At 42.9% G+C, this 26073-nt stretch overlaps 1 protein-coding gene and 1 long non-coding RNA gene across 2 annotated transcripts in view; both read left to right on the forward strand.

The window, feature by feature from the left end:
• Positions 1 to 18674, forward strand: part of TAX1BP1 (Tax1 binding protein 1) — a 1378509-nt gene extending 1359835 nt beyond the window's left edge. The window contains exon 18 of the mRNA XM_069648239.1: positions 17010 to 18674. Within this exon, the coding sequence (XP_069504340.1) occupies positions 17010 to 17211 (202 nt within the window). The 3' untranslated portion in view covers positions 17212 to 18674. The remainder of the gene's footprint in view (positions 1 to 17009) is intronic.
• Positions 18675 to 20039: 1365 nt separating this feature from the next.
• Positions 20040 to 26073, forward strand: part of LOC138569858 (uncharacterized) — a 104061-nt gene continuing 98027 nt past the window's right edge. Inside the window, exon 1 of the long non-coding RNA XR_011303347.1 lies at positions 20040 to 20155. This is a non-coding gene — a long non-coding RNA (uncharacterized lncRNA). The remainder of the gene's footprint in view (positions 20156 to 26073) is intronic.

Consider the following 26073-nt stretch of genomic DNA (forward strand, 5'->3'; position numbering starts at 1 on the left):
GACCGGGACAAGATATGGAAGGTGCTGGACAAGGCAGTGGTGTAGGGGAGAAGCTAGATGATGTATTATGGAAGCCAAAGGGTAACCGACCAACCAACGTGTACTGGCCTGAGATATAGTGTCATTGGTAGGGGATTCCTGGGGTGGGCTTATAAGGAGGGCCCAAATTACTACATTCCCATTTCCTTTTACACCAAATTTTGCTAACCAGTGATTTAGCCCAGGGATAAGCGGAAAAGGGTTTGGCATTTAGCGGGAAGGAGGTTGCCATAAAATCTGCAATATGTTCGAGGGGACAGAAATTAAATCGTTCTCTCAATGAAAAGCAGACTTTGGGATCAAAGAAGGGGAGAGGTTTAAATATTCTCAAATAAGACACAGGGTAATGCAACCTACCCTCAAAGAAGCAGCGAGACGTAAACTTAACCGCATTTGAGAAATCTTTCATGACAGATTCTGGGGACAAACAAATAGTTGGAGCAATTTATTCACATACTAAATAGAGAGAGCAACCAGGGTTAAGGAGATATATGGTGTCTTGGGAAGGGGCAACAGGCCAAATGATCGAAGAAGTGAATGGAAGCAACTCTGGACCAATATTCCCAGGTTAACAAGGTCCCTTCAAATCCAGGAAATATGGGTTAAATGTATGCTGCAATGGCACCTCACTCTGGAAACAATACACAAAACTTTATCTCTCAGAGCATTTTGGAGGCTACGTGGAATGGTGGGGACCTGCGATCACATATTGCCCGAATATCCAAGGTTACTGGGGTTTAATACGAAAAGCACCAGCAGAGAGACTGGGAGTGAAGGGAGGGGGTAACGGAGGTGGGGGCCTTACTGGGTTTGGTGGTTTCTTTGGAAGAATTATCCACTAGTGCTGAACGCAAAGTATATATAATCTTAATGATGGTGGGGGCATTAGGTGTGGCACAAAAATGGAACTCAAAAGACCCTTTTACGGAACACGAATGGGTGGGAAAGGTTTGGAACTTCGCAGCCCTGGAATGGGTAACCTACTCTTTACAAGGGGACCACCAAGGATATTTGGCAGACTGGTGCCAGGTGTTGGAATTCCTTCAGAAAGGGGCCAGGGGGAGCTGGGGAGCTGGTGCCAGAGTAGAATGAGACTGTTGGGACGGATATGACTATATGTGAACACCTGCCATCAGAAGTGCAAACTTGGGGACCTTTCAAATTGGGGGCTATTCACCTACCAAACTGGATTCAAGTCACAAGGGAGGAGACGACCAAGGGGGGAGGGGGGCAGAGGGGATACGGTGGGGATCAACTTCGGACTGCAAGGGGAGGAGGGAGAAGGGGGGTTACAATGTGTTTGGAAATATTTAAAATGTTAATAAAAAGTTACATGGAAAATAAATCGGCCCTTGTCTTCTCCAATTTCCAGTTCGTTCCCCTTCTTAGTCTTCATCACCCAATTCCATATTTCATCATTCTCGCTTTCTGTTCTCTGGGTATGCCATTATATTTCACTCTAATTGAACCAATGCCTTGTCACAGAGGGGTGGTGTTCCGTCACCTCCTTACAAAGTTGGGAGGGTTGTGTGTTGAATCAGCAATGATTCACCCCACAGTCCTGGCCTGGGATCCTTCTCATGGGCCAGGGATGGTCACATGCTTCCTGATCCCGACCCTGTGGGTGGTGGTCTGTGGGAGGATCACATTGTGTGAGGTACGGGGGAGGTCAGGAAGACTGTGAAATACCCCTATTTATCTTTCCCTGCAGCCCCACATTTTAATTGCTTATTGCCAAGTAGAGTAACTAAGAAAATCTAATTTTGTTGGTCGTGACTAAGGGTCCCATAATTCCCTAAGTACTGGGACGAGGCTGAATAGCAATACTGCAGGAGTAGTCAGTCTGTTAAGCCTAATGACCCACACCTGCGCAATCACAGAGGCTTAAAAGCCCCCCTCAGATGAAAAGCCCTTAGATGGAGCTGTAGCCCGGAAGGTCACAGCAGTAGTAGCAGAAGCAGAGCACAGTGTTGAGAATCCAAGAAGAAGTGGGTGAACAGAAGGGATGCCGGGACTTTTACCAAGCAGATTCCCTGCCTGTCGTGAAAGAGTCCCGTTTCCACAATATCTGAAGTGCAGAGGTTGTGCACCAGAAGGCGTGAAGGAAGACTGCTTTTCCCCCATGTGCACCTAATTACAGAGATTGAGCAGCAGGAAGTGTGCCGGAGACCGTTGCTGAAAGGTGTTGTTCAGATGGGGGTCCCGGGAACAAGAGGAGCTCCTTACCTGTGTGACGGGACCGAAGAAACCTTTATCAAGGAGAGGTGTCTGTCCTAAAGAAGGCAGAAGCAGCCCAAGCCCTACAACATGCAACGGGAACAAGACAGAAGCTGATGTGTGTTACCGAGCATTCTGGTCCCTTGAGCGAACAATGGCAGGCAACTGTATCAAAGTAGAATCACTCCCGTATGATTGAGAGCTTTGTGAAGCTTACAGTTGATTGTCGGACAATGGGAAGTCTGAAAAGTAGCACTTCCTCATAATTGAACGCTATTAATTTCACTCGCATAAGAGTCCAACGCTGTGAAACTCCTTAAGTGAATATTAAAAACTCTGTCAACAGATGAGACAGGTCGCATGTGCCGGAAAACGATTCTGAACTGAAGGTTAACCCAAGAATCCTTTTGTAGCAGTCAAAAACAATGTAATACTATAAAGTGACTGAATATTAACTTTTATTTTATTTTTATTTTTTGAATAATTTATTAGGCCCTTATACAATAAGAGAGTGTTTCGAAGCGACACAAGGAAAAAGGGAAGGGAGCAGGGGAACAAATAAACAGTGGAAATGACAATGAATAAATAAGAAAGCCAACAGACAGTGGTCCTACTAGTCCTTGTGACATTCAGAATGTGCAAGTGCAGGAAAAAGAAGGGGGTGGTGGCGGGGGGGCGGGGTAAGTCATAAAGGGATGCCAAGTGGGGGAAGTGCCAGAGGTGCCTGTTCGGGGAATGCAACAGGTAAGTGCATGAGTGGAGGTCTACGCCCACAGCTAAGTGCAGGGCTGAGATAGACCCCTAGCCGGGAGTTGTGGGCCCAAGGCGCAGTGCAGGGAGAGGGGGGGGCAGAAGCTAGTGGCGATTGGGCTGATGGCCAGGACCCTATTGGACTCTCGAGGGACCGGGCCGTCATTCTCAGCGGCTGAGTGGATGGTTAGCACAGGAGGGGAAGGAGGAGGAGAAGATAAATGTCTTGAGTTGCTTACGGAACTTGAGGGGGAGCCAGCCGAGGAGAGAGTTCTGCCTCCAGCTCTCTGCTCGGAGAAGCGTTTGACCAGCAGAGAGTTGGAGCCGGAATATGGAAGGGGTCTGGAGGGAGAGTATTTAATGAGGGAGAGTTTCAGGTGATGTGGTCCCAGGCCCCAGACAGCCTTATAGATGATGCAAGGGGTCTTGAATTTGATCCTTACATCAATCAGGAACCAATGGAGAGATTTTAGGACTGTAAAGATATGGTCCCTGGGCTTGAAGCCAAAGATAAGTCTCACAACCCTATTCTGGGTTAATTGAAGAGGGTGGAGGGAGGAAATAGGCAGGTTGAGAAAGAGGCTGTTGCTGTAATCCAGCCTGGAGAAGACCAGATCTCTAGAGACATTGAGCTTCTGGGGGAATGCCTCTAAGGAGGTGAAGTTGAAAGTGGGCCTTCTTGGCAAGGTCCAGGTTGTGAGGAGTGAAGGAGAGAGAGAAGGGTCGAAGATGACCCCAAGGTTTCTAGCTTCAGTGGAAGGAGGAGAGCCCATAGAGGGCGGCCAGAGTGCAGGAGGGAAACTGGGAACAGGTGACCTGATGGGAAGAATCTCAGTCTTACTAGCATTAAGACTGAGGTCATTGGAGGAACACAGGACTGAATAGCAGACAGGCTGTCGGGTATGATAGAGCAGGAAGGGGCGTGGGGGGCTATGAGTTAAAGAGAGCCAGCATTGCCCAAGCCAAGAGTAAAACAAGAGTTGCTCCAGCCAAGAGTGAATGAAAACTTTCCCAAAGCTAATGAATAGTGCAAGCATTGTCCTAGGCCAAATAGGATACAAACATTGCCCAAGCCGAAAGTGTGCAGGCATTGCCTAAATCCAAAGGAGACTGAAAATGTCTGATTAAACTATTCTGATTGGCAGGAAGCAAAGAGGCAAATGTAGGATGCTTAATGCTTGGAATTGTTCTCTATAGGTTTATATAGCTCACATTGCCAAAACCAAGGAGAGAAAAGATAGAATTACATCCTTGAGGGCAATTTTGTTAAAGTTGTTGCAGAAAGACAAGAGTGGCAAAGAGGTTGCCCTTCTGGAAAGTGAAGCTTCAGAAGAAGAGTACCTTGCTGAAGCTGTGGTAATACTTTGGGTTGTGTGAAGGCATCATGAAGCAAGACACAGATAACAGAATCAGTGTTAGAAAACGCAGCTTCATTTACTTTAATGTCTCGGTGGAGTATGGCCTAACTTGCCTTATGCTAAGGTGGGATTTCCCTGCATAAAGAAACCAAGGATAGTCCAAGTCAGTAAGTTCAACTTAAAAGTCTGTCTGTGTCCAAATCCTGTACTTTCACTCACAACTAAAGCTAAACAATGTGTATGAATGTCGGCACCAAAAGAAACAGTGTTCAAAATAATGTTTTGACCTTCTTCCAGCTCTGGTGTGTTTCAGCTTCCCCTTCCCCAAGTTCAAAACACTTCAAAAAGGTCTTGGGGGTTTGTTAGGTGTTTTGTCATAGGGCTATTACATAACTTGGGTGGTATTTTAGTTTTGTGGTAAATTGGCAGTAGTTTAGTATTGTGGTATAAAAGTGGTGAGCATCTTTATAATACTGCCCTATGTTATGAGACCAGCCTTTCCCACTTTGTATTTATATTCTGTCTTAGGGTTGACTGTAAGTACAAATCATTGGATGTTACACTCATAGGAACCTAATAGCACCATCTGTTATGACGATGACTTATATACAACATCAGCCTATCGTTTTTAACGGTTCTGTTCAGCTTCCAGCATGCACAGCTGAACACACACACGCACATGCATCACAGATTTTCTAGCTTGCTATCTGGTCCTCCAACATTTACTTTCACTGTACCGCAGGAAGTAAAAGTTTTACCACCGTCGGTTGCACTATGACACCTTCCTATTATTCCCCTCATTCAAAGTAAGCAACTGGCACAAAAAAAATTGCAGCCCACCGCTTCTGTTTTTTTGTGCGATTATTTTCATTTATGCATGTAGCATTTTGAAATGGATGTTGCGATACATATATTGCACATTCAACACTTTTGTAGAAGATACATGAGCTAGCTTGTACACAGTGAAAACATATATTTTTTCTTACCAAAACTTGAAACACAATGTGATTACAGAGCGTACTTTCTAAGAGAAAAGACACAAACATAGATAGCACAAACCACTTTTCATTTTTTTTGTTAAGCCAGTGTTCTCAATTACAATGTGAGAAAAAAAACAATAATTCATTTGAAACTAATGATCTATTTCTGTCTATCTGACTGCAAAGATTATACTCTCTCTGCACTCTCCTCACTTTACAGATACTCACCCTAAACTGTGAAGCCTCTGCGCTTTATCAGGAAAAGCCCCCTCTCTGCTGTGGGTTATCAGCAAAAGGAGTGTTGCAAACTCTGCACTGCTTTTGCACCCCGAAAGTCAGCTCACGGCCCCAGATGCATCTAAGACCTGGACAGCACGGCTCTGCCTCTGTCTGCTGTTCTCCCCCTCTTCTCCGGACAGCCAGCAGCAAAAAGGAACCAACACCCTTTCTGCCTCCTACATTTGTGCCTGAGCCCTGTCACTCAAGCTGGTTCATAACCCTTTTCTGACGTTTTCGATCACCCCATCTCTCTTCTTGAAACATAGCATTTCTCTGTCCAATCACCCAGCGAAGGCCCATTCATTTTGCATGCACGTTCAATTTTCACTGAAAAACAAACAGAATCTTCCATCTGAGCCCTCTTGCATTTCAATGTTAGAAGGATCACTAATTGAATAGGGTTCAATGTTATTTAATAGGGACTTGTTAATGGATTATTCTGGGTTAGTTTTTCAATGCAAAACCACACAGATGGCGAATTCATTTATAATATGGAACATTTTTACACTGGCTCAGTGCATTTAAATCTGCTGTCTTTGCATCCATATTACTGACACCATTGAAAACCTAGTTCACAGCCCCCATGAGCTCAATGCATTACCTTTTAATTTGCTGTCTCTACTTGCACTAAATAATTCACTGTCTCTATTGCACTTATTTCTACTGACTCCACTGAAAATAATGTAATGTCATTTACTACTCCACATAGCAGTTTTGTAATGTCATGAATTATTCTACAGGCTCCCTTCCTCAAGTTCAACACAGTTCCAGCATATCTCAGGGTTCCATTCCCCCAAGTTCAAACTTAGTTCGAGGATATCTCTGGGTTCCCTTCCCCAACTGTAAACACAGTTCAAGTCACTTGACTTTCAATGTTACTTCCAAATTAACTTTAGAATCCTGTCAACTCTTTACCAGCTCAAAGATATGATTTCTTTCACTTCAGCACTTACACCACACAGCCTTTGTATCTTGGCTTTTCTTGCCCCTTTCTCTAGTAGGGGCTGCTCGGTATAGGCGCAGTCGTCACACGGTCCACCCATTACCGGTCATGCAACCAATGACTTGTGATATTTGGTTATCAACATGTGTATTTTCTTTATAAACCAGTATTGAATGTCACCACTTAAAACCACACTTCTTTAACAGTCTCCTTGTTGTGCCCAGCACTGGCACCCTCCCTCGGAACCTGTTTGTAATTAACATGTGCTGTGCTTTTCTCCTTGGCTGTCCTTTGGCTTTCCCACAACTTGTTCTATTGGTGTTTATTCTCTTCCGGGTTATAAACAAAAGGGCACTCAAAGTGCAATTAGCAGGGTGCAGCCCTAACAGACAAGTATTGTATCACAAAAGAGGGCAACACACAACTGTATGTCATTAAGATTAGGCAGTAGGAGACACCCATTAGGTATAAGGCAAAAAACACTAGCATTCAGTGGCCAAGGAGATGCAGGGTCAGTCGGAAGACAGTAGGATAGTGAAGAAAAAACTGTCTAAACCTGTCCTACCCTTAAGGTTTTAAGAGAAAACCCTATCCCTAGGAAGAGATGATGTGCTGCTTACAAACAGGGGGAGACAGTAAAAGAAATCAAAAGAGAATTCATTTTTGAAAAAGCAACAACAGCATGAAGGTTGTTTAACTCCTGAAAATCCTTGGTCACTGAGGGTCCTCACAGAGGAGGAATGGGCACAAAAAGGGGAAGGATGTAAAAATAAATGTAAAGTTTACACCTTGGTCTAGGAATCCAAATGGATGGGTACGAATCTGGGCTGTCTATTGTGGGTACATTGCACCTTTACTATCCCATAGACTGGTTGAGATTTCCCAAGGTGACTCTACAAGTAAAATTATAGAGAAAAAGAGCTCAACACCATGTTATTATATTGCTGTAGTCCAAGCTAATTAGTCCAGCAAATATCCCCTGGTGGGGATAAGGTGAGCCAATTTCAGGTGAAGACGAAACGTGAAGACAACATATAGTTCACGTTAACCGTTCCTATTAGGTGTTTAAATAGTAGGAAGGGACGTGAGACCTCATAAAAAGACATAAAACAGGTTGTGCATGGTAAAGGTAGAGTATATTTTAGTTCTCCACCATGTAACAACCACCATCTACCGGTTTCAGTGGTATAGTTTTGGTGTGACCACTTTCATCAGGACAGTCTTCTAAAACAAGGGAGGAATTTTTCCATGCAATGCTCAATATTCCATCACCATATTGTTGCCATGGGGTTTTAAATACTTTACCCCATTTTCTAGTGCCAGTGCAGGAAGGTTCATAAGAGAAACCGATGGGAAAACAAAGCAAAAAAGCCAAAGTCACTCCCCATATACTACCATGCGCACTAAATGCTTAAGAGGCAACAGGGCAAGTCACTGCGTCTCTTTTCATGGGTCTATGAAGACCAAAATTAGGGCTACCTTGTGCACCATAGAGATACAAACAGTTTTAGTTCAGATTCATAGCTGATAGATTATATGGTTTATTGTATATTCTTTAATTATTTTTTATCACACAGAGGTTAAAGGCCCTCTGGTGTTTGTTATAAACGACCCCACATTTGTCATTGTTAGATAACTTAATAACAACAGCCAGACGTAAGGCCATGCCTACAAGTGAACATATTGACTATATCAAGTGAGAGAAGGGTAAACTAAACATCCAATCAGTTAGCTGGACCGAAAGCACTATATGACTGACCTTAACCACTGCAACACGATGTATTCAAGAGATGTCGTGCATTTAGACGGCAGGAGCACATAGATCTACCAGGATCAGTGTGCATTGCGTTGTGCTAAAATAATGAAGAAGAGAAGTACAATCATTAAGGACGCATACGCCCCCTCCTTCCCTTAAGGCTGAGGCCGCGCCTAACACACCTCCAATGGTCAAGAATACTGAAATGAACATCCCTTCTAGGGAGGCAGAGTTAGAGATGCGAAAAAACCCAAACAAAGGGGCCAACAATCCCAAGCGTGGTGATCTCTATGCTTTGGTCACGGCTTAGCCCTGCTGCACTGTTGTCCAGACCCCACTCTACCCCTGCTCACAAATGATATTGGGGGAACGGGTTGTCACCAGGAAAGGCAGAATGTTAGCAGAAGGGGTCAATCCGAATGTACTTAATCATGTTTTTCGACACAGCACAGCTTGATGAAACCCCCGAGACTACTGGGAGGCTGTGGTCGGATGGACACGTAAATGGAGTCAGCGTGATGTCACGTGATTATAGTCACATGGACATCTCTAACGCTCCATTCCACGTACCCGAACCAGAAGTACAAGTCCCCGTGCACTGCAGCCAAATCAAGGCTTGTCAGTCAGGCAAGGCCAGGCAGTGCATTGAATTTAAAAGACTATGGGGAAGACAGAGCACACAGCGCCGGAAACAAACTGATCTTAATTGCGGCGAATTTATGCCGCTTTTGTCAGATTCTAAAGGGGACAAAGATTGAACAGGATGCACACCAGGGAAGATCCTAAAAGTATGTTGTATTCTCTTCCACCACCTTGCTTTCATATTATCCATTCAATTTCGGTAACTTCCTGTTAGGCAGAATCCTGTGGGAGCACTGCAAGAAGTTTAAAACTACAGAGTAAGCAGTAAACCCAATTGGTAGCAGTCTGTACCACCCAGATTTACCTGGTAGCTGTGGCTGAGCAGTCGGACTTCTCTCAAGAAGAGTAGGGCAGTATATAGAGTATACACAATAGGGCTAGAAACACAGTAGAGCAAACAAACACTGACCAGAGCTTTGTATCAAAAGTATATAATTATTTATTTAAAACACACTTTAGACAATACAATAGCACTCTAAATCAAAAGCAAGTTAAAACACAGTCAGGTAAAGTATACACACCTCCCTTGATAACTATTAGACAAGTCAGAGTTAAAACACCACGATTTGTTAAAACAGATGTGAGTGCGTAACATAGATGGCACTCCAATAGTTAAGGGAAAGGGAGAGAAAAAGGCAGAGCAAAAAAATAACAGTTCCCAGCACTTTTAGAAGTTCAAAGCAAGGGAGTATGGGCAGTATACACTGTAGAGCCAAAGTTCATAGGACAGGCCCACTTTAAATGGAGCAAAGCGAAATGTGCCCAAGATCACACAGTTTAAAATGCACTAAAAGTCTTTGCAGAATGTTCAAAAGAGGTTGGGGTGATTCAAGAAGTTAAAGTTAGAAGGTCTGGGCCCAATCCAGTTGGAAAGCCAAGGATTTAAGCGTCACCTTGGGCAAACCGAAGAAAGGAAGGCCAGGTAGAACACAGTACCTTAAAGAGAGAGGAAGCTCCAGCGGTGGCAGTTGTTCCTGGCAGTGGTTGCAGTTCGTTGTTTCGACCAGGGGAAGAGAGGATCTCGTTGAGGAGGAAACTTGAAGTTGTTGCACTGCACAGGGAGGAAACCAGCCGCAGAGTTCGTCGGTTAAAAGGTGCGTTCCTTTTATTCGCGGTCAAAGTGGTGAAGCTTGGCTATCCGGCCACCGGGGGGCTTGGCACGGGCGATTCGACCAAGAGATGTCTTTGGAAGGCGAAAGGGGAAAACTGGTTGATCCCACCAGCTCAAAGGTAGCAGACTCGTCCAGCAGAAGATCTTCTCTTGTCGTTGGGAAAGTGGTGAGTTTGTTGCAGCAGGGCTCCACCGGTGGTGTCATCGTTGCAGATGGTTCAGCTTCTTCCCTCTTCGGATTCTTAGGTCCTGTGGCGACTTCTGAAGTTCCAGTCCCAAAGGCCCTGCTTTTATGCAGAAAAACACCCATTCAACAGCCTAGCTGTCACTCACACATGCTAAGTGGTGAGCCGGCGGCTCACCACCGGGCCAATCAGAATAGAGTGCGACTTGGGTTGCTAAGGCAACACAGTCCAGGGTGCCAATTCCCCTCCCCACACATCCTGTGGAACCCAGACAGAGCGGCACCATTTGGAGGGCTTCTGTGGAGAAGCCCACCAAAAAGTGGAACAAAGGACTCAACCTTAGTTAGAGTTACAGAGACGGACACAAACGCCATTTTGGAAAAGAGTTCTGGCAAAAAGACCCAACCGTTGATTTTATATTAAATAAACCGGCGGTATCTTTAACATAGCACCAAAAAAGTGGTGCGTTTAAAATCAATGGGAAAATCCCATAGGAAATATTCCGGTGGAATATTTTGCGTGGTAACCACTGCCACCAGCCAGAAACTCGACAAGGGGGGACTGGACAGTGCCCCCTTGAAAACAGACCCAGGGGCAATCGAATTAACCCCTTCCAGTACTTCTGAAATATGATGGTTTGTACTGGTTCTGTTCACAATTTTGGACTAGTAAAGTCAATGGTGACTTTACATGCCCTGGGAGACAGTAGTCAGTCCCAGGGTATGGAGTCTATGTTTGGGGGTCACTAAGACACCCCTGTGTTACTGCACTGAGGGTGCTGTGTAACACACATGAAAAACAGATACCACCCTATGGAGTAAAAAAACCCATAGCCCATAAGCACATACAAAGTCAAAGACATACCTCAAATCATGCCTAAGAGTGGGAGGAAAAGAGCCTCACTCTTAGCAGGAGAAAAAAACAAACCCCAAAAATCCAGCAAAGCTGCTGGGGGACTCACTAGGTTTGGGAAATTAGCCTTATAAGATAATTCTCCCTAACATTGCCCTTCACAATTGCTTTTCACTTGGTTCCAAAGCATTCACTACAGGTTTTCACTTTGTTCGTTAATGCTTCTTAACAATTTTCAACATTTGCTTTTCATTTAATTCATAAGTATTTATTATGGGCTTTCAATTAGTTTAATGCTTCCTGGCGGTTTTCAACACTTTCACAATAGCACATAATTCGCTTACCACTCGTGCTGTATTTTCAAATAATTTCCATAACTTCTCTTTAGTTTGGTATTCAATATATATTGTTGTCTTTCACAAAATACTTGTCAATCTGTTTGTGATTTAATATTCTTTTGCTTGGGTTCCAAACCATATTCTTAGAAGTTTCAGTTCGATCGGGGTTAGTACATGTCCACTTCCCGCCCCTGGATCACCCCAGAACAAGTGTTCCTTTTCTTACACTCACCAGGGCTGGTCTGCTCCTTGGGGGTCTTCCTGCTTGTCTGTGGCTTCCACTTGCCGCCCGGGTACATACATGTCTGGAGCTCCAACAGGCAGCGCTCGCCACCTGTGAACCTCACTGCAGAGGCCCACAGCAATTCAGAGTAGTCTGTGTTCCCCAGCTCAAGCTGGGAATGTGCAGCATAGGGGATTGCAGGGGCTCTGACTTCCTCACAGCCTGCTCAGTTCATAGTGGCTCTCACCCTTCTGCAGTACACAGCGTCCTCTTCACTGGCCCCTCTCCAGCCTGCTCCTCGCAGCTGCGTCCTTCTCGCTAGGCAGGTTCTCCCCGCCTCTACGCTGGCCTCTCCATTTATACACCTGCAGTCTCTCAATAGGTTGCAGGTGCAAGTCCTTTGTCTGACCACAATTATACCCATTAAGGCAGTGGTCTTCAAACTTTTTTGGCCTGAGCCCCCCTGAGCAAAATTTGGGCAGGCCGGCCCCCCAAAAATGGCAAATGGACAGTATGTACAAATGGCGGCAAACTATTGCGTGCCAGCACTGCACCCTACTCCCAGTATAGTTGCTGGGCTCCCCCACCTGCTCCCATCACAGTCGCTGGGTTCCCTATCCCACTCCTACCGAGTCCCTGGGCTCTCCCCACCCTGCTCCCACCACTATCCCAGTGCTCCCACCACTATCCCAGGGCTCCCGTAACCCCGTTCCAAACACAGTCTGAGGGCCAGTGGAAGCTTGTGAATTTTTTAAGTGGAGGGGCATAAATATTTCTCACACAAATGCCATAGCAACCGAGCACAATGAGGGAGCCTGAACCAAGGAGGGTTCGGGGAGATTCTCCCCGTCCCCCCACCGTGATTTTATTTTTAAATAATGGGTTAAAATGTTGTATTTTAGAGCATACTTAAAAAAAAAAGTTGGGTAAAAAGCCAAACGGTTTGCAACTGGCACTGGTGGGCCAAGGGGGCAAGCATGATATTTTGACTGGACATCTATGATGGATATCCAGCAAAAAAAGAAATACCATCCCTGTCCCCTGGGCTCCACAGCACCTCAGAAAGAGAGCTGATTTTGGCAATTGGGTAGGGGGATTGTGCAACAAATGCCTTTGTTTTACAGCCCTCCTTCCCCCTCTACTCTCCACACACCGAAATCAGCTCAAAGGACCTAAACAAAAAACACACACACATTCACGCAGCAATCACTCTTATCATTCATACAAGCACCCATCACCATACACTCACTCATAACACAAGCATACACGCATCCATACACATGTTTAAATAAACGTACCTTCTGCAGGGGCTGAAATGCTCCAGGTTGCTCTGTCCGTTTGTGCGAGGAGGGGCAGGAGCTCCCCCTCGCACATAGAGACATGCAGTGCTCCAGTCAGCATTTCCAATGAGCGAAGCATGGCTGGCGAAGCAAAACGCCCCCAGCCTTACATGGCTCAGTGAGCATGTGCGGCTGGGGAACTGAACTGTCAAAGGGAAACAGTGTTTCCATTTGACAGTTCAGCAAGCCCAGGAGCACTCCCTCAGCTGGAAAAAGCAGCTGAGGGAGTGCTCAGTGTTTCACTGGGCTGGCTCCTTTGCTCCTCCATAATGGGTTAGGGGGCGACTGGGTGGATGCCCCCTTGCCCATTATGGATGAGCCGCCAGGCTCAGACTGGCCTATAGGGCAATGCCTGTACCAAAAATGCAAAATGCTAATGTAGGCCAGTGAAAATGGGCCACTTTTCTGGCCAATGTGAGTTACTACACTATGCAGCTAGTAGTTTTGACCATCGCTGCTGAATAAATATTCTTTAAATATCACAATTTGCTTACATTTAAAAAAAGAAAACACCTGCTTGGGTACTATTCAGTCTGTGACTAAAAGAATGAATATTGAATTGCAACTGTGGGCCTGCTTTTTCATTGGTTCCTGAGACAGTTTTATGGTCCAGTCCGACCATGTGAGTCGCCCCTGCCCAATTTTTTATTTTTACATTTTATGCTGGGCTCTCGTGTGAAAATAAACAGGGTAGAGGCAGTGGTGCTGTGAAGTCATTCTAACAAAAATATAACTACTGTGATTCCTAATGTTGTTAAGAGAATTAAGAGGTGCTGCCAACAAGCTGTGGTTCTTTTACCTTGCCAGAAGTTGTTTCTTTGAATCTGATAAGGAACTGTACTTCTTCTTTTGACATGGCTAAGTTGTGGCAAAGCATTGTGACCCAGAACATCATTGATGCTATTTAATGTAGTGGAAATAATTATCCATGGAAGGAGCACAATCTTTTCTGTTTGAACATTGGTTGACAGAACTTTCTTTTGCCCAAGTGAAGGAGACATGAACTGACTTGGAACATTGTTGCAAACTCATATTTCCTTGTTTCTTTTTGTTGAACTTTGGAAATAAACTTAACTTGAAACCTGGGCTACCAAGAAAGACTGTGAATATATAGAAAATACCATTGTTGATGTTTGTTGTGGATTGCCATATGTTTTCTTGTGTATTTTACGTTTAAGTGTGAGGCCAGATAGCCTGTGTTAGTGTTTCCCTTTTAGTTTTGGTAGGCATGGAAATCCGTGTTCGGATAGTGAGGCGTTTGTGAAACATTATAATTTAATAAAATGGCATATTTTGAGAAATCATCCAAAGGTTTTCTGCCTCACATTTCTGACCCCTCACAGCTGCTTGCTCTTTCTGAAGAGAAGCACATGTTTTTAATACTCTAATTTCGGACTCCTCTCTGCTAACTTAAAGAAACTTCGATTTATAGATTTTGCCCTTCAGGTCAAGCATTTTAAGATGTTAAATGACTGAATGCATAGTTTTTGACATTTTTACATGTGTTCACCATTTTACAGCAATTTCCAAAATGACAACCCTAGATTTATTTTAAACAATCTGATGGGTATTAATTTTATCTACAACCTACCCACAGTTGAGATTAATCTCATGCTGCATGGAGATGCACCACATAATTTAGTTTTTGCACATTTAAGGTGAGCGAGCTTTTGTGCATGTAAATGCATTTGTTCCCTCTCTTGTGCAAGTGCAGCACTTCTCCACAAGAGGGTAGATGTGACACATGGCCTAAATATTCCCTTTCCATGTCGCCACTATTCAAAGTAAAATGTTCCTGGCGTTGCATATTCTAAATGAACTTTCACATGGACTAATCCAAGGCAGCTGTCTGTTCGCAGTGCATCTGGATGTCATTCACCTCTTCTATTGACCTCCCATAGCTAAAACACCTTTGACATTGATGTGTGATGAACTGGGTTACGCATTCTACTTTGAAATCGGTCTTGAATATAGTTGAGTAGCATTTCGGGTTAGCTCAAAAGCCATCTGGCCTGACCATAGCGTGTAATTATTTTATGACCGGCTGTAACTGGACTGGAAGCCTTAAGCTCTTCAACATGCGTTACAATGACTATTGAAACTTACCATTTCTATTCTGTTCTTTCACTTCAACCTCTCTGTGTTAAAATTAAATCTATATAACTTTGATCGGTGTATTCTTATAAATTCCTGTTTCACAAAAATAAAGACAGTCACTTAAAACATATACATTTTTCTGTGCTTAAATATATAACATCCTGTGTTTGATATTTGAGGCTCTGGAATTCACACACGATCGATGTGTACTTTGCCAGGAAGGCCTGTGTACTCCACAGCATATATATAAAGATGGCCCTTGATAGAAATAAATTTCCGATACACTTTCTGTGAATTGTTTTCCTTTGGAAATGAATGCACTCTTAAAAACAAATGTGACAATGTCCTTGGTGAACTCCCAGCTGCATCCTTTGAGTTTCCTACAATGGGTGAATGGAAATATGACTGTGGATTGGTATTATGAAGTCCAGCTTCCTTTTAAACGTAATAGTTATCAGGAGGCTGAAATCCACAATTACTGGCAAAGTCAATGCATTTGATTTCTCTTGCTCTTGCCAGGAAGGCCTTTCTCATTTTATTTAATGTAGGCCTCATTTTTATTATAAAATCCCTTGCAACTGGTGAATATGATCTGGGAAGTAGTGGCTATGGAAAAAAACCGCATCATTCTCACACAATGGGTTTGAGAAATATTCTAGAACTTTGGCCCAATTCATAGAGGATGTTCAAGATAAAGGAGGGCATTACTTTAGACCTAAGCTATTAAAAAGCTTCTTGCTCATCGGAAATGTCTTCCAAGAAAAGAGTGAGAAAAAAAAAATGACAAATACTGAGAAGCAAAGAGCCATACAACATATAAGTGTCATAAAGATGGCCCGCAAGCCACAAAAGATACTAGGACCATTCAGTGACCAAACTTCATCTTACAGATGATATGAGTATGGAAACAGGCGGCTCTACAGATTGTCCTCCTTCCTTTCCCCATGTTCCAGATGAATTTGGTTCCATTTGATGTATTAACATTTGATTTCAGAACGATAAGCAAGCAGCAACAGAAGAAACTGTGAACTTGAAGATGTACTTTATTATGAAGAGCTATGTATGTTAAAAAAGATTGAGAGTCAATACTGAGATGGTTTGTATAAAATGTACAAGTCAACGTTTTTAAGTACATCATTTCATTGCTTCCTCCTTTCTTTTTTACTGTAATGCACTCTAAATCATGTGTTGCTTTTCCTTTAACAATGCTGATGCTGCTTAACTTCAAACTATGAAAAACAAACAAGTTAGCAGTCCCTGACGCAGTGTAATTTTGGCACCCTCACTTAATTATTGCGCAGTGCTATCTCTACCATTGCCAATAAAATGCTAGAAATTAAATCTTCCAGGCTGTACAGCCTGTCATACATCATTACTGCAGTTAGAGTAGGTTCAATATACTCATACGCTCTTTCCCTGTGACGTTCTGCCTCCAGTCCTCTACCTATGGCTCCAGCAAACTCTGGTTTCATCAGAATCCCTCAGTGATAACCTACGCACATAAACTCATCGCGAATATACAACATTGAAACTCCACTGCAGCTTTCACCGTTGCTGTGGTATGGTTAGGATAGAACTATGAAAAATCCTGCTAGTAGCAACTGCATCATGTCCAATTTATCTGGCTACATAGATACAGATTTCATTTTGTTTTATTGTAATATTACTATTTATTTTCTTTAGGAAATGTATTTTGGTGACATGTTGAATGTTTTTTTGTTTTCAAAATATATGCTTTTGACTGAAATGACATTTATCTGCAGGCAAATCCATACGTCACTCAGTGACAAGGTAACTTAGAAGTATTGCTTGTTCCTGATTCCACAGTTTGATATGCGTGTTACATTTCCTACCAAATGCTCCCCTTTCCTCTGACTTCATTTGTCTTTTGTTTTTTAGTTTTGATGTGCACAGGAAGTGTCCCCTTTGTGATGTGATGTTCCCTCCCACCTATGATCAAAGCAAGTTTGAAGAACATGTTGATAGCCACTGGAAAGTGTGCCCCATGTGCAGCGAACAGTTCCTACCTGATATAAACCAAGAAGCATTTGAGAGGCATGTTCAGACACACTTTGACAATAATGTGTTAAATTTTGATTAGGAAAGTCATTTTGTATGTGAATTGACCCCCATGGCAAAATGCTGCTTCATAATTTACCAACTCCCATGACCCAATGAAAATAAATTGTACCTTAACAAATCTAAGAAATGCTGCTTAAATAAAGATTTACTGGCAAATTCTGTTGCTTTTATGGTATGCTATCTGTTTAGTATGTCACTAGGTTTTAGGATCAGTGTATGACTTACATGTTTGTCCCTCAATTATCACCTTTCTCTCAAAGAATGGAATTTCATGAGTATCTATATGTAGTCACCACTGGGAGTGTAAATTGTAAAAACAATTAAGAGATATTTTTTGATGTGCAAACCGGAATCAAAATAAGAGAAAACACATTGCTTGCTGATTTTGGAACCCCAACGTATTTTCCTAATTTTATTTTTCTCAAATATTTGATTAAGGCATGAACCGATACATTAGAGCAGTGTTTTCTTTTTTTATCTGGCCATACCTAAAAGGTTGCTTTAATTATTTCAAACAAATGTATGCATTACCTTTTAGGTAAGTTGACTTTTCAAACAAATTCAGGAATATAGTGCATGTGTTATGACAATAATTATCTGAAATATGTTACCATCAAGATTTCAATTTTAAAAAAATTGAATTGTGTCTCAAAAGCTATTCTGCCATAAATATACGTATAAAGCCCTTGTAAGCTTAGTGTGATCCCATTCTGAATACAAAGATTTAAAGTCTCCCACACAATTGACCTGTGTGTCTCAATTACACTGTGGTCTTCAAAATAGAATTAGTGGGATGGCCTATCCATATCTCTGTTGATCCCTGCAGCTAAAGAGAAATGGGTTTGGCTTTTACAAGTCCATTATTGCAACCATTACCAGCAAGTGAATACCTTATACATTGTAGGTGGTTGCAGAGGAGGGAATTAGGGTACAGATAACAATCTTCCTCCCTTGCATTACCACCATTCATCTTTTTCCTTTAGTGCTTATGTTGGAGTGGAACAGTTGTGTGATTTTGCTGAGTTTTCAGTCTGAAAATGCAATGTAAATACAGTAAATGAGAACGTTAAGCAATCGAAAGAAAGTGAATGTTCTTTGTCTATATGGTGTTTCCCATAACTGGAGGATGTGATTAAGTTTGACTTGATTAGGCCTTCAGAAAATGAAGAATATTGCGTATGATTAATCACATTCAATGTAAGAATTTGCACTATTAGCTTGAGTGAAGGCTACAAATATATTGAGAAGGTGCTGGATGTTGTATTGGATACAAATGTGTCTGTATGTAACCCGATTATAGGTTTGTTCCCTTCGATGATGTCTCAGAATTTTCTGCATTTCATGTGTCTACTAGTAGCTCTGTAATGCACCTTTTATTTTTATTTAAACACTTAATCACTGTCTATGTGACTAAGCTATTGGTTCATCAATGTATTTGTCATTTTGTGTGATTCTGTTAAATTAAAGGCAAATTATACATAATTATGTTGATTTATTCAATATCAAAGCAACTCTGTTAAGTGAATCCTATATTTGGTTGTTTGTGTCCCTTATCTGACAACCCTTCCTAATGTAAAATGCACGGGGTCTGTGACATGACATATAGAAGTTGGTCATGCTAAGCTTATCCACATCTTAATGCCACGTTTACCTTCTCACATGGCTCCAAGCCATTTAAAGGGGTTTGGATCTTCAAGACGACAGTGAAGGCACTTGCCTGAACTCACATGGTGCCTTTGAATGCAGGGTTGGTGTGTTTGTGCACCTTTTTTCCATGCAAAGCTTCCCTCATACAGATCTTTAAGGATCACATTCATGTCTTATCACAATGTCTCACATAAAATCAATAAGCCATTTTCTTTTAGGTATGGATTGGAGCAGAATATGTGGACTACAAATTAAGTACCTCAAGGAAATGTTCACACTATCGACCACTTTCTCAGTGCCATTTATTAGGCCCGCTATTCCAAATATTCACACTTTTACTAATAGATTCTAGGTAGCACATATTTACTATGGGGGGCGGGTGCGCGTGTGTGTATGTATGTATTACAACAGAAGTCATTTTACAGATTCAGACAGTATGATGTACTGAAGTGAAGGTGGAGAGTGTACCTCGACTGCGCAAATAGACCTAAATTACAGTAAACAATACTCAAAATTATAAAAAGCATTCCATAACAACATGTGTAGATGAAGCCATTGGATATGTGAGAAGTGATTTATTCTTCAATACAGCCGACACGTGTTTCGACAAGTACACCAATTCAATCATCATCAACAAATAAGATGCATGGAATAATGTATAGGAGTTAAATGGCTTCATCTACACATGTTGTCATGCAATGCTTTTTATAATTTTGAGTATTGTTTACTGTAATTTAGGTCTATTTGCGCAGTCGAGGTACACTCCTCCACCTTCTTGTCTATTACATTTGAGGTTTCAAGGGGAACCTCATGTGTACTTTCTGCTGCATTTGGACAAAACTTTAGGAAGTTGAGCGCTCCATAACAAGTTATCCCCCCAAACAGTGGCATTTGATGTACTGAAGTGTTACCAATAAAGATTGAGAATTAGCCATTGTCTCGGTTCAAGCTATATTACCCATACTTCAGAGGTTTTCTTAATCCTCATATCTAATTATTTTACTCTTCTGTGGAGCGCATCATGGCTCTTGCTACAGCATGTCGTTCCTACTATTCCTGCTTAATCTGCTTTGCTATCTATAGAAGGCTCTGCCTTGAAGCCCTCAAATGTTCTAGTCCATTGTATAACCCTTATCTTGTCTAATAGTCCCAGCTACCATGTTTGTTTTCTGAAGATCTTTTGCTCTCTTATTTATTTTCAGTCTTGTACAGCACGACGCAGGCATAATACGTGATGCTTCAGAGGAGCACCCCTAGTAAAAGTGATGTGGGAAAGGTAGCAAGGGAACTGGGTGTGGAAGAGAGTGGTGTTAGAGGTAACACAACGTTTCTATGTTCCCTTTGCCTGTAACATTAGACTTATTCACATTTTCATGTATATATAGATACAAATGCTGTCGTCATCTTGATTTGCAGTTCATTACATAAAAGGCTTAGTTTGTGGCAATACATACCCTTCGTGTGAACTGAGGTGGCACAGTGCATTCTAAAATGTTAACATTGGAGGTTGTGTGTTTGCTTATATTGCCAGCGTTAGTGACTCCATATTTATGGTTAATTTAAAGCAATGGATGAATTTGCTGCACCATACCTGCGTGAGAAGCTGATGTCTGGTTTCACTTGCAATGTTCGTTTGATTTAGCAGAACTCCATCCAGCTTTGTTGTTAGAAATACCTGAAAAAGTGGACCGAAATACCCAAAATAGGGAGGTCTGCGTGCCTGGATATAGATAAAGGGTGTGGGGGTGATTTTATTCGTTGTTTTTTCCTTGTCAGAAAGGAAAAGAGACAGTGGTGCCCAATATTAGACCTGCAGGCTTTGAACAAGTTTGTGAAACGCATAAAATTCGAGATGACCTCACTCCAGCACATCTTACCATGGCTGAACAAAGGCGACTTCCTAGCTGCACTTGATTTCTCAGATGCATATTTTCATATCCCCATACATCCAGCACGCAGGCGCTACCTCAAGTTTGCATCAGGAGACATGCACTTCCAGTTCTGCATGCTCCCATTCGGATTAAAGTTCGCCCCAAGGGTTTTTACAAAGTGTCCATCTCCGGTGCCGGCACATCTTAGGTGGACTGGAATAGAGGTATTCCCATACCTGGATGAATGGCCTCCAGGTATCCGAAGAACTCCTCACTGGGGGATGCATTCTCCCTAACGTGTATGGGACAGTTCCTCTACGCATTCCCACTGATACCACTACTCGCCCACGTTCTCAGGAGGGTAAAGTTACAGCCATGCAGAATGATTCTCAGCACTAGCATGGGCTTGCAAGTTTGGTACCCAACCCTACTACAACTGACACAGGGCACGCCCGTTCGACTCAGGGCTCACCAGTTCTTGTTAACCCAGGAAGGACAGGGCGAGAAGGAATTCTTCATCACGTCCCAGCAGGCTTTCTGACTCGGGGCCTGGTTCCTGAACAGCGAAAACACTCCCAATTTAACACTACCCTACGAATGCTTGGACATCATCCGTGCATCCAGGGCACAGTCCACTCGAATAATCACGCCTGAAAATGGAAGCGCTTCACCACATGGTGTACGACATCACAGCTTGATCTGCTGTCTATCGCCGTAGAACAGCTGCTATCCTTCCTGGTATATTTGGCCAGGGCGGGTTAATTGCTGTCCTCCATCAAAGTTCATCTCTCAGCCATCTCATCCTATTCTAGAGGTCCACAACATGTCGCGTTTGTTACTGACCCGCCAGTAAACATATTTCTCAAGGGACTTTTGTGCACCTTCCCATCATTACCCACACCGGTTGCAAGTTGGAGCCTGAACATGGTTTTATCAGCACTGAATGCACCTCCCTACGGGCCAATTCACAGGTGTCGTATGCAATTCCTTTCTTGGAAGGGCACTTTTTTGGTGGCCATAACGTCAGAAGTATCAGCAAACTCCACGCCCTTTCTGCAGATCCCCCTTTCACGGTCTTCCTGGAGGATCTCTTGGTACACCACATTTCAAGTTCATTCCTAAGGTGGTATCATAAATGACCCTATCGGAGTGCATATTTCTCCTGACATTTATTCAGCAAGCACTCAAGCACTGAAAAAGCTCTTCACTCCTTAGAGTTTTCATGGGTACTAAAATTCCACCTGCAGCACACAAGCAATTTTCTTACTTCCTGTAGACTTTCTAGCTTTTGGAGGGTGCACCAAAGGGCAAAGCATTTCAAAACAGGGCCTCGCCCGCTGGCTAGCCACCTGCATTGCTCGTTGCCACCAATCCAAAGGCGATCCACTCCCTTGTCCAGCTACAGCACACCTCTCCATATGAAGGGCGGCGACAGCGGCTTTTCAAGTGGGAGTGGCAATAAAGGAGATCTGTAGGGTGGTGACGTGGAGCACACCCTGCACATTCGCCAAACACTTCTGCCTGAAGGAATATGTCACCTGTTTACTTTTGCTGGGAGTAGCGTTTGTTTGTCCCTCCTTTACTTCAATTTCAAGAATCTATAGGGGTGTATGTACTCTTTAGAGAACGGTTTTTAACCTATCTGTGTTCCAGTATGTAAGTGGCATGCTTCCACTGCTTGGTATTCTATTCAAGCGTGTGAATCTATGAAAGATCCAATGCTGGAGAAGTCTTTGTTACTTGCATGTAACTGTATTTCTCCAGCATTGGTATCTTTCATAGATTCAAATACTCCCTCCCTCCTCCCCTGAGTGACTTCTCCAAAGTCACTTTACGGCCCAAAATCTGAAGATGGCTGCCTGAGGTGGAGCTTAAGCCGTGCCACCTCATTGGTTGGGGTTATAAGGGACGCAAGTGAGGTGGATGGACTACATAAGTGAGGGCCTTTTCCAGGCATAATGGGCAATTGGTATTGCCAGAGGCATTGCTGGGGGGGGGCTAAGTGGGCTATAGCCCCTGGTCTTTTGGTTGTTGCCTCGGATAGAATCTCAGGACCTACAACCAAAAGACTAGCTAGCCCCCAGTCCTGACATTAGCATAGCCCATTGTCTTTTCCAGACCTAGCAACACCCCTGGGTATTGCTTTCTCTATGGGAAAATGTTTATTATATGTATTATATTTAAATTGCAGAGGATTCCCAGTCTGATGCCGGGGAATATTCAAGCATGTGAATCTATGAAAGATACCAATGCTAGAGAAATACAGTTACAGGTAAGTAGCAAAAGCATAATTTAAAAGAAAAGAGAGTTGGCCACCTGTGTGAAACCCTTTCTCTTACCAGGGTGATTAGAGCTATCTGAACATGAAACATGAGATATAGGGCTATGTTGAGTTTGAGAAAATATTCTCCCTACATCTAGGCACTCAGCTGGTCTTTGCTAAAGCTTGACCCATGAGTGTAAGTACATTTTCATCAATTGCATCCACCTATGGTTTAAAGGGCAATAGGACTCTTAACGGTTTACTTTATTAAATGCAGCAACAATCTTGCACACGAACCAAGCAACACATTGAATGTGTATGGTGTCTTTTAGATCATTTCCATGTAGTAAAATAACCGAATAATTAAATTTTAATGGCAGCAACTTATTTACATACACGCTGCATGCAGTTCTAGTTTGATGGTGATGTACCCTAGTTCTTGCACTTTACCTATAACGGGTATGTATTGTCCCAATTGGAAACGGACCTTTCATTTTTATATACTTTAACATTTAGGGTGTTTTCCCTACCACATCTACTACTAGCATAGGTATCTGGGAACTTGCATGATATCCACGGTTTCTACTGTAATAGATTTGTAAAACATGGACTACCTGTAGGGCTACCCTTTACCGGGTGGCCTGTGCTCATCAGATAAACTCCTCACACCCTCTCCTTTTGAGGAGAGGGACTGATCACGTATCTCAGTTAAGTTTCCTTTTAGCTGCCTTTGGGGCAACCCACATCTTCCGTACACATTAAATTGTTTGCCTGTGTAGATGCATTTTAAAAGTAAGTGTACATCTACCACTACTCTTTCTTCACATCTCAACTAATCCTGTCAGTTTTCTCCACTGGGGCTAGTAAACCTCCCCAGGTTACAGGGTGACTGCCTTCCCTCAAATCTTTCCTCCCAACAATTGTTTTTATACTTCCCTCCTTCACCTCACAGACCGCTCCTGCTGCCCTGTCCTGTTACAAGTCCTCTCAGCCATTGGGTCAATTGCTTGTCATTTATGCAGTCACTATGATAAATTACCCACCTTCCTGTTCCTTGGGGATACCATGCTGCCACCTACTTCGAGACCTCTGCCACCACAGTGCAGAGCTGTCTAACAAATGTGCAATCCGTATGACATCACATCAAGAACAACTTATCTGAAACCATGACCCATTCTAACCCCAGAAGCATCTTCTCCATTAGAGGCCAGTTAAATAGAGCAAACATCTTTCTGCACCCACAAACTGATATGGAGTATACACTCTAATTCACCCATAAACAGTTGGAAAGTAGTTATGGCACTAGTGGGGGCTGATCTATACTCTGCCTTGCCTGTGACAAGGTACAAGAGTTTCACCAGTTTTCAAAAAGGGAGATGAGGCACATGTCTCATGATCATGGTGAGGTAATATGGGGAAGCTGTGAGACCCTGAAAATTCTTATCTTTGCCGATATATTATGAGAATAATAGAACTACAATAACTTGTATCAGTAATGAAGCCACAAACATACCCACTGAGACTACAGACATTAATGTTCAATTTGCAGAATAGTACACACAACTTTATAGCTCTCATTTAGATAACTAGCTGGAGCATATTCAGAGATACTTTGAGGGCATTTCAGTAGCATTGGTCGATGATGGATAAAGCTGGCTTGGTTTAGCTACTAGTTGGTCCATGTTGGAGTTTATAAACAAATAGCAAAGGTACCCGTTCTCCGAATGGGTTCTGTAGACAGACATGATAACACGCTCATTGATTGTTGAAAATGAATGATCCTGTAGGTCGCTGTTCCGCCTTACCCTGGCGTGGTGCAGTTCATTTTGGTGCATTGCGTTGTAAATATCTTGGAAATCGTGGATCGGAGGCCCTTGAAATGGGATTTTTGAGGTCCAATAGGGGAGGGACCTCAAGTTTGGTTCCTCGTGTCGGGACCGGTTGAGAAACATTTTTTATTTCCCTTCCCAGTGGACATGGTTTATTGCTTGGTCGGAAGGCACCATCTCGCAAAAATCCTCTGGAAAAGTAATTTCACCTAATGCAGCAAGCATTTTTGTTTCCCTTCCCGGTGAACCTGGTTTATGGCTTCGTCGGCAGGCGTCATCTCGCAAAAATCCTCTGGAAAAGTAATTTCACATGATGCGGCAAACCATTTGTTTCCCTTCCTGGTGAACGTGGTTTACAGTACTGTAAAGCTTGTTTAGAAACACCATTTTTCGTTTTCCTTCCCGGTGGACATGGTTTACGACTTTGTCGGTAGGCACCATCTCGCAAAAATCCTCTGGAGAAGTAATTTCATCTGATGCAGCAAACATTTGGAAACGTACCCGTACCTGCCTTCACCTTCGCATCTCATGTCCATTCGCCTCTTATATTTTTTTGTTTCCCTTCCCGGTGAACATGGTTTATGGCTTTGTTAGCAAGCCACAAACCGACAAAGCAATTTTAACTTTTGCTGAAATCCAGGGAAAGGGGTGGGGTGTCCAAATGTCATGCAGCAAGTAATGTCCGGAGGGTCCCAACAGGTATCTATGCAAATGTGGTGCAGATTGGTGTGACATTGTATAAGGAACGTTTCACTAAGCCACAAACCCACACACAACTTTTGACTTATTTATTTATATATATATATATATATATATATATACACAGAGTCTTACAATACATTACATTTTTATAAACCATACAGTGATGTGTTCCCGCCCCCCCCCCCCCGACCCCCGAGATTGGAAATGCTGTATCTCACTATGCTTGCAGAAGGGGTACTACAAAAATCGACAATGGAAGCACATATTGTTTTACCCAAGCCTGGTCATGATTGGGTGATCTGTTCATTCTCTAGACCCCTGTTGCTGCTCAACCTCACTAGGATCCTTGCTGAGGTCCTCTCGCGAATGCTTACCCAATTGTTGCCGCAGTTAGTCCTGCTTGACCAATTTTTTGTTAATGGCGGATCTACCCTGTATAACCTAAGCTAATTTTGTTTTGTTCTTTATTATCTGTTAACAGCATATTTATATGCTTCTTTGTCCTACTCAATGAGAAAGGCATTTGATTAGTTGGAATAAGAAAATGTAGTGTTACACATAAACGGGTT

The sequence above is a fragment of the Ambystoma mexicanum genome, chromosome 2q (genome assembly GCF_040938575.1).
Source record: "Ambystoma mexicanum isolate Mex_15411 chromosome 2q, UKY_AmexF1_1, whole genome shotgun sequence".
Taxonomy (NCBI): domain Eukaryota; kingdom Metazoa; phylum Chordata; class Amphibia; order Caudata; family Ambystomatidae; genus Ambystoma; species Ambystoma mexicanum.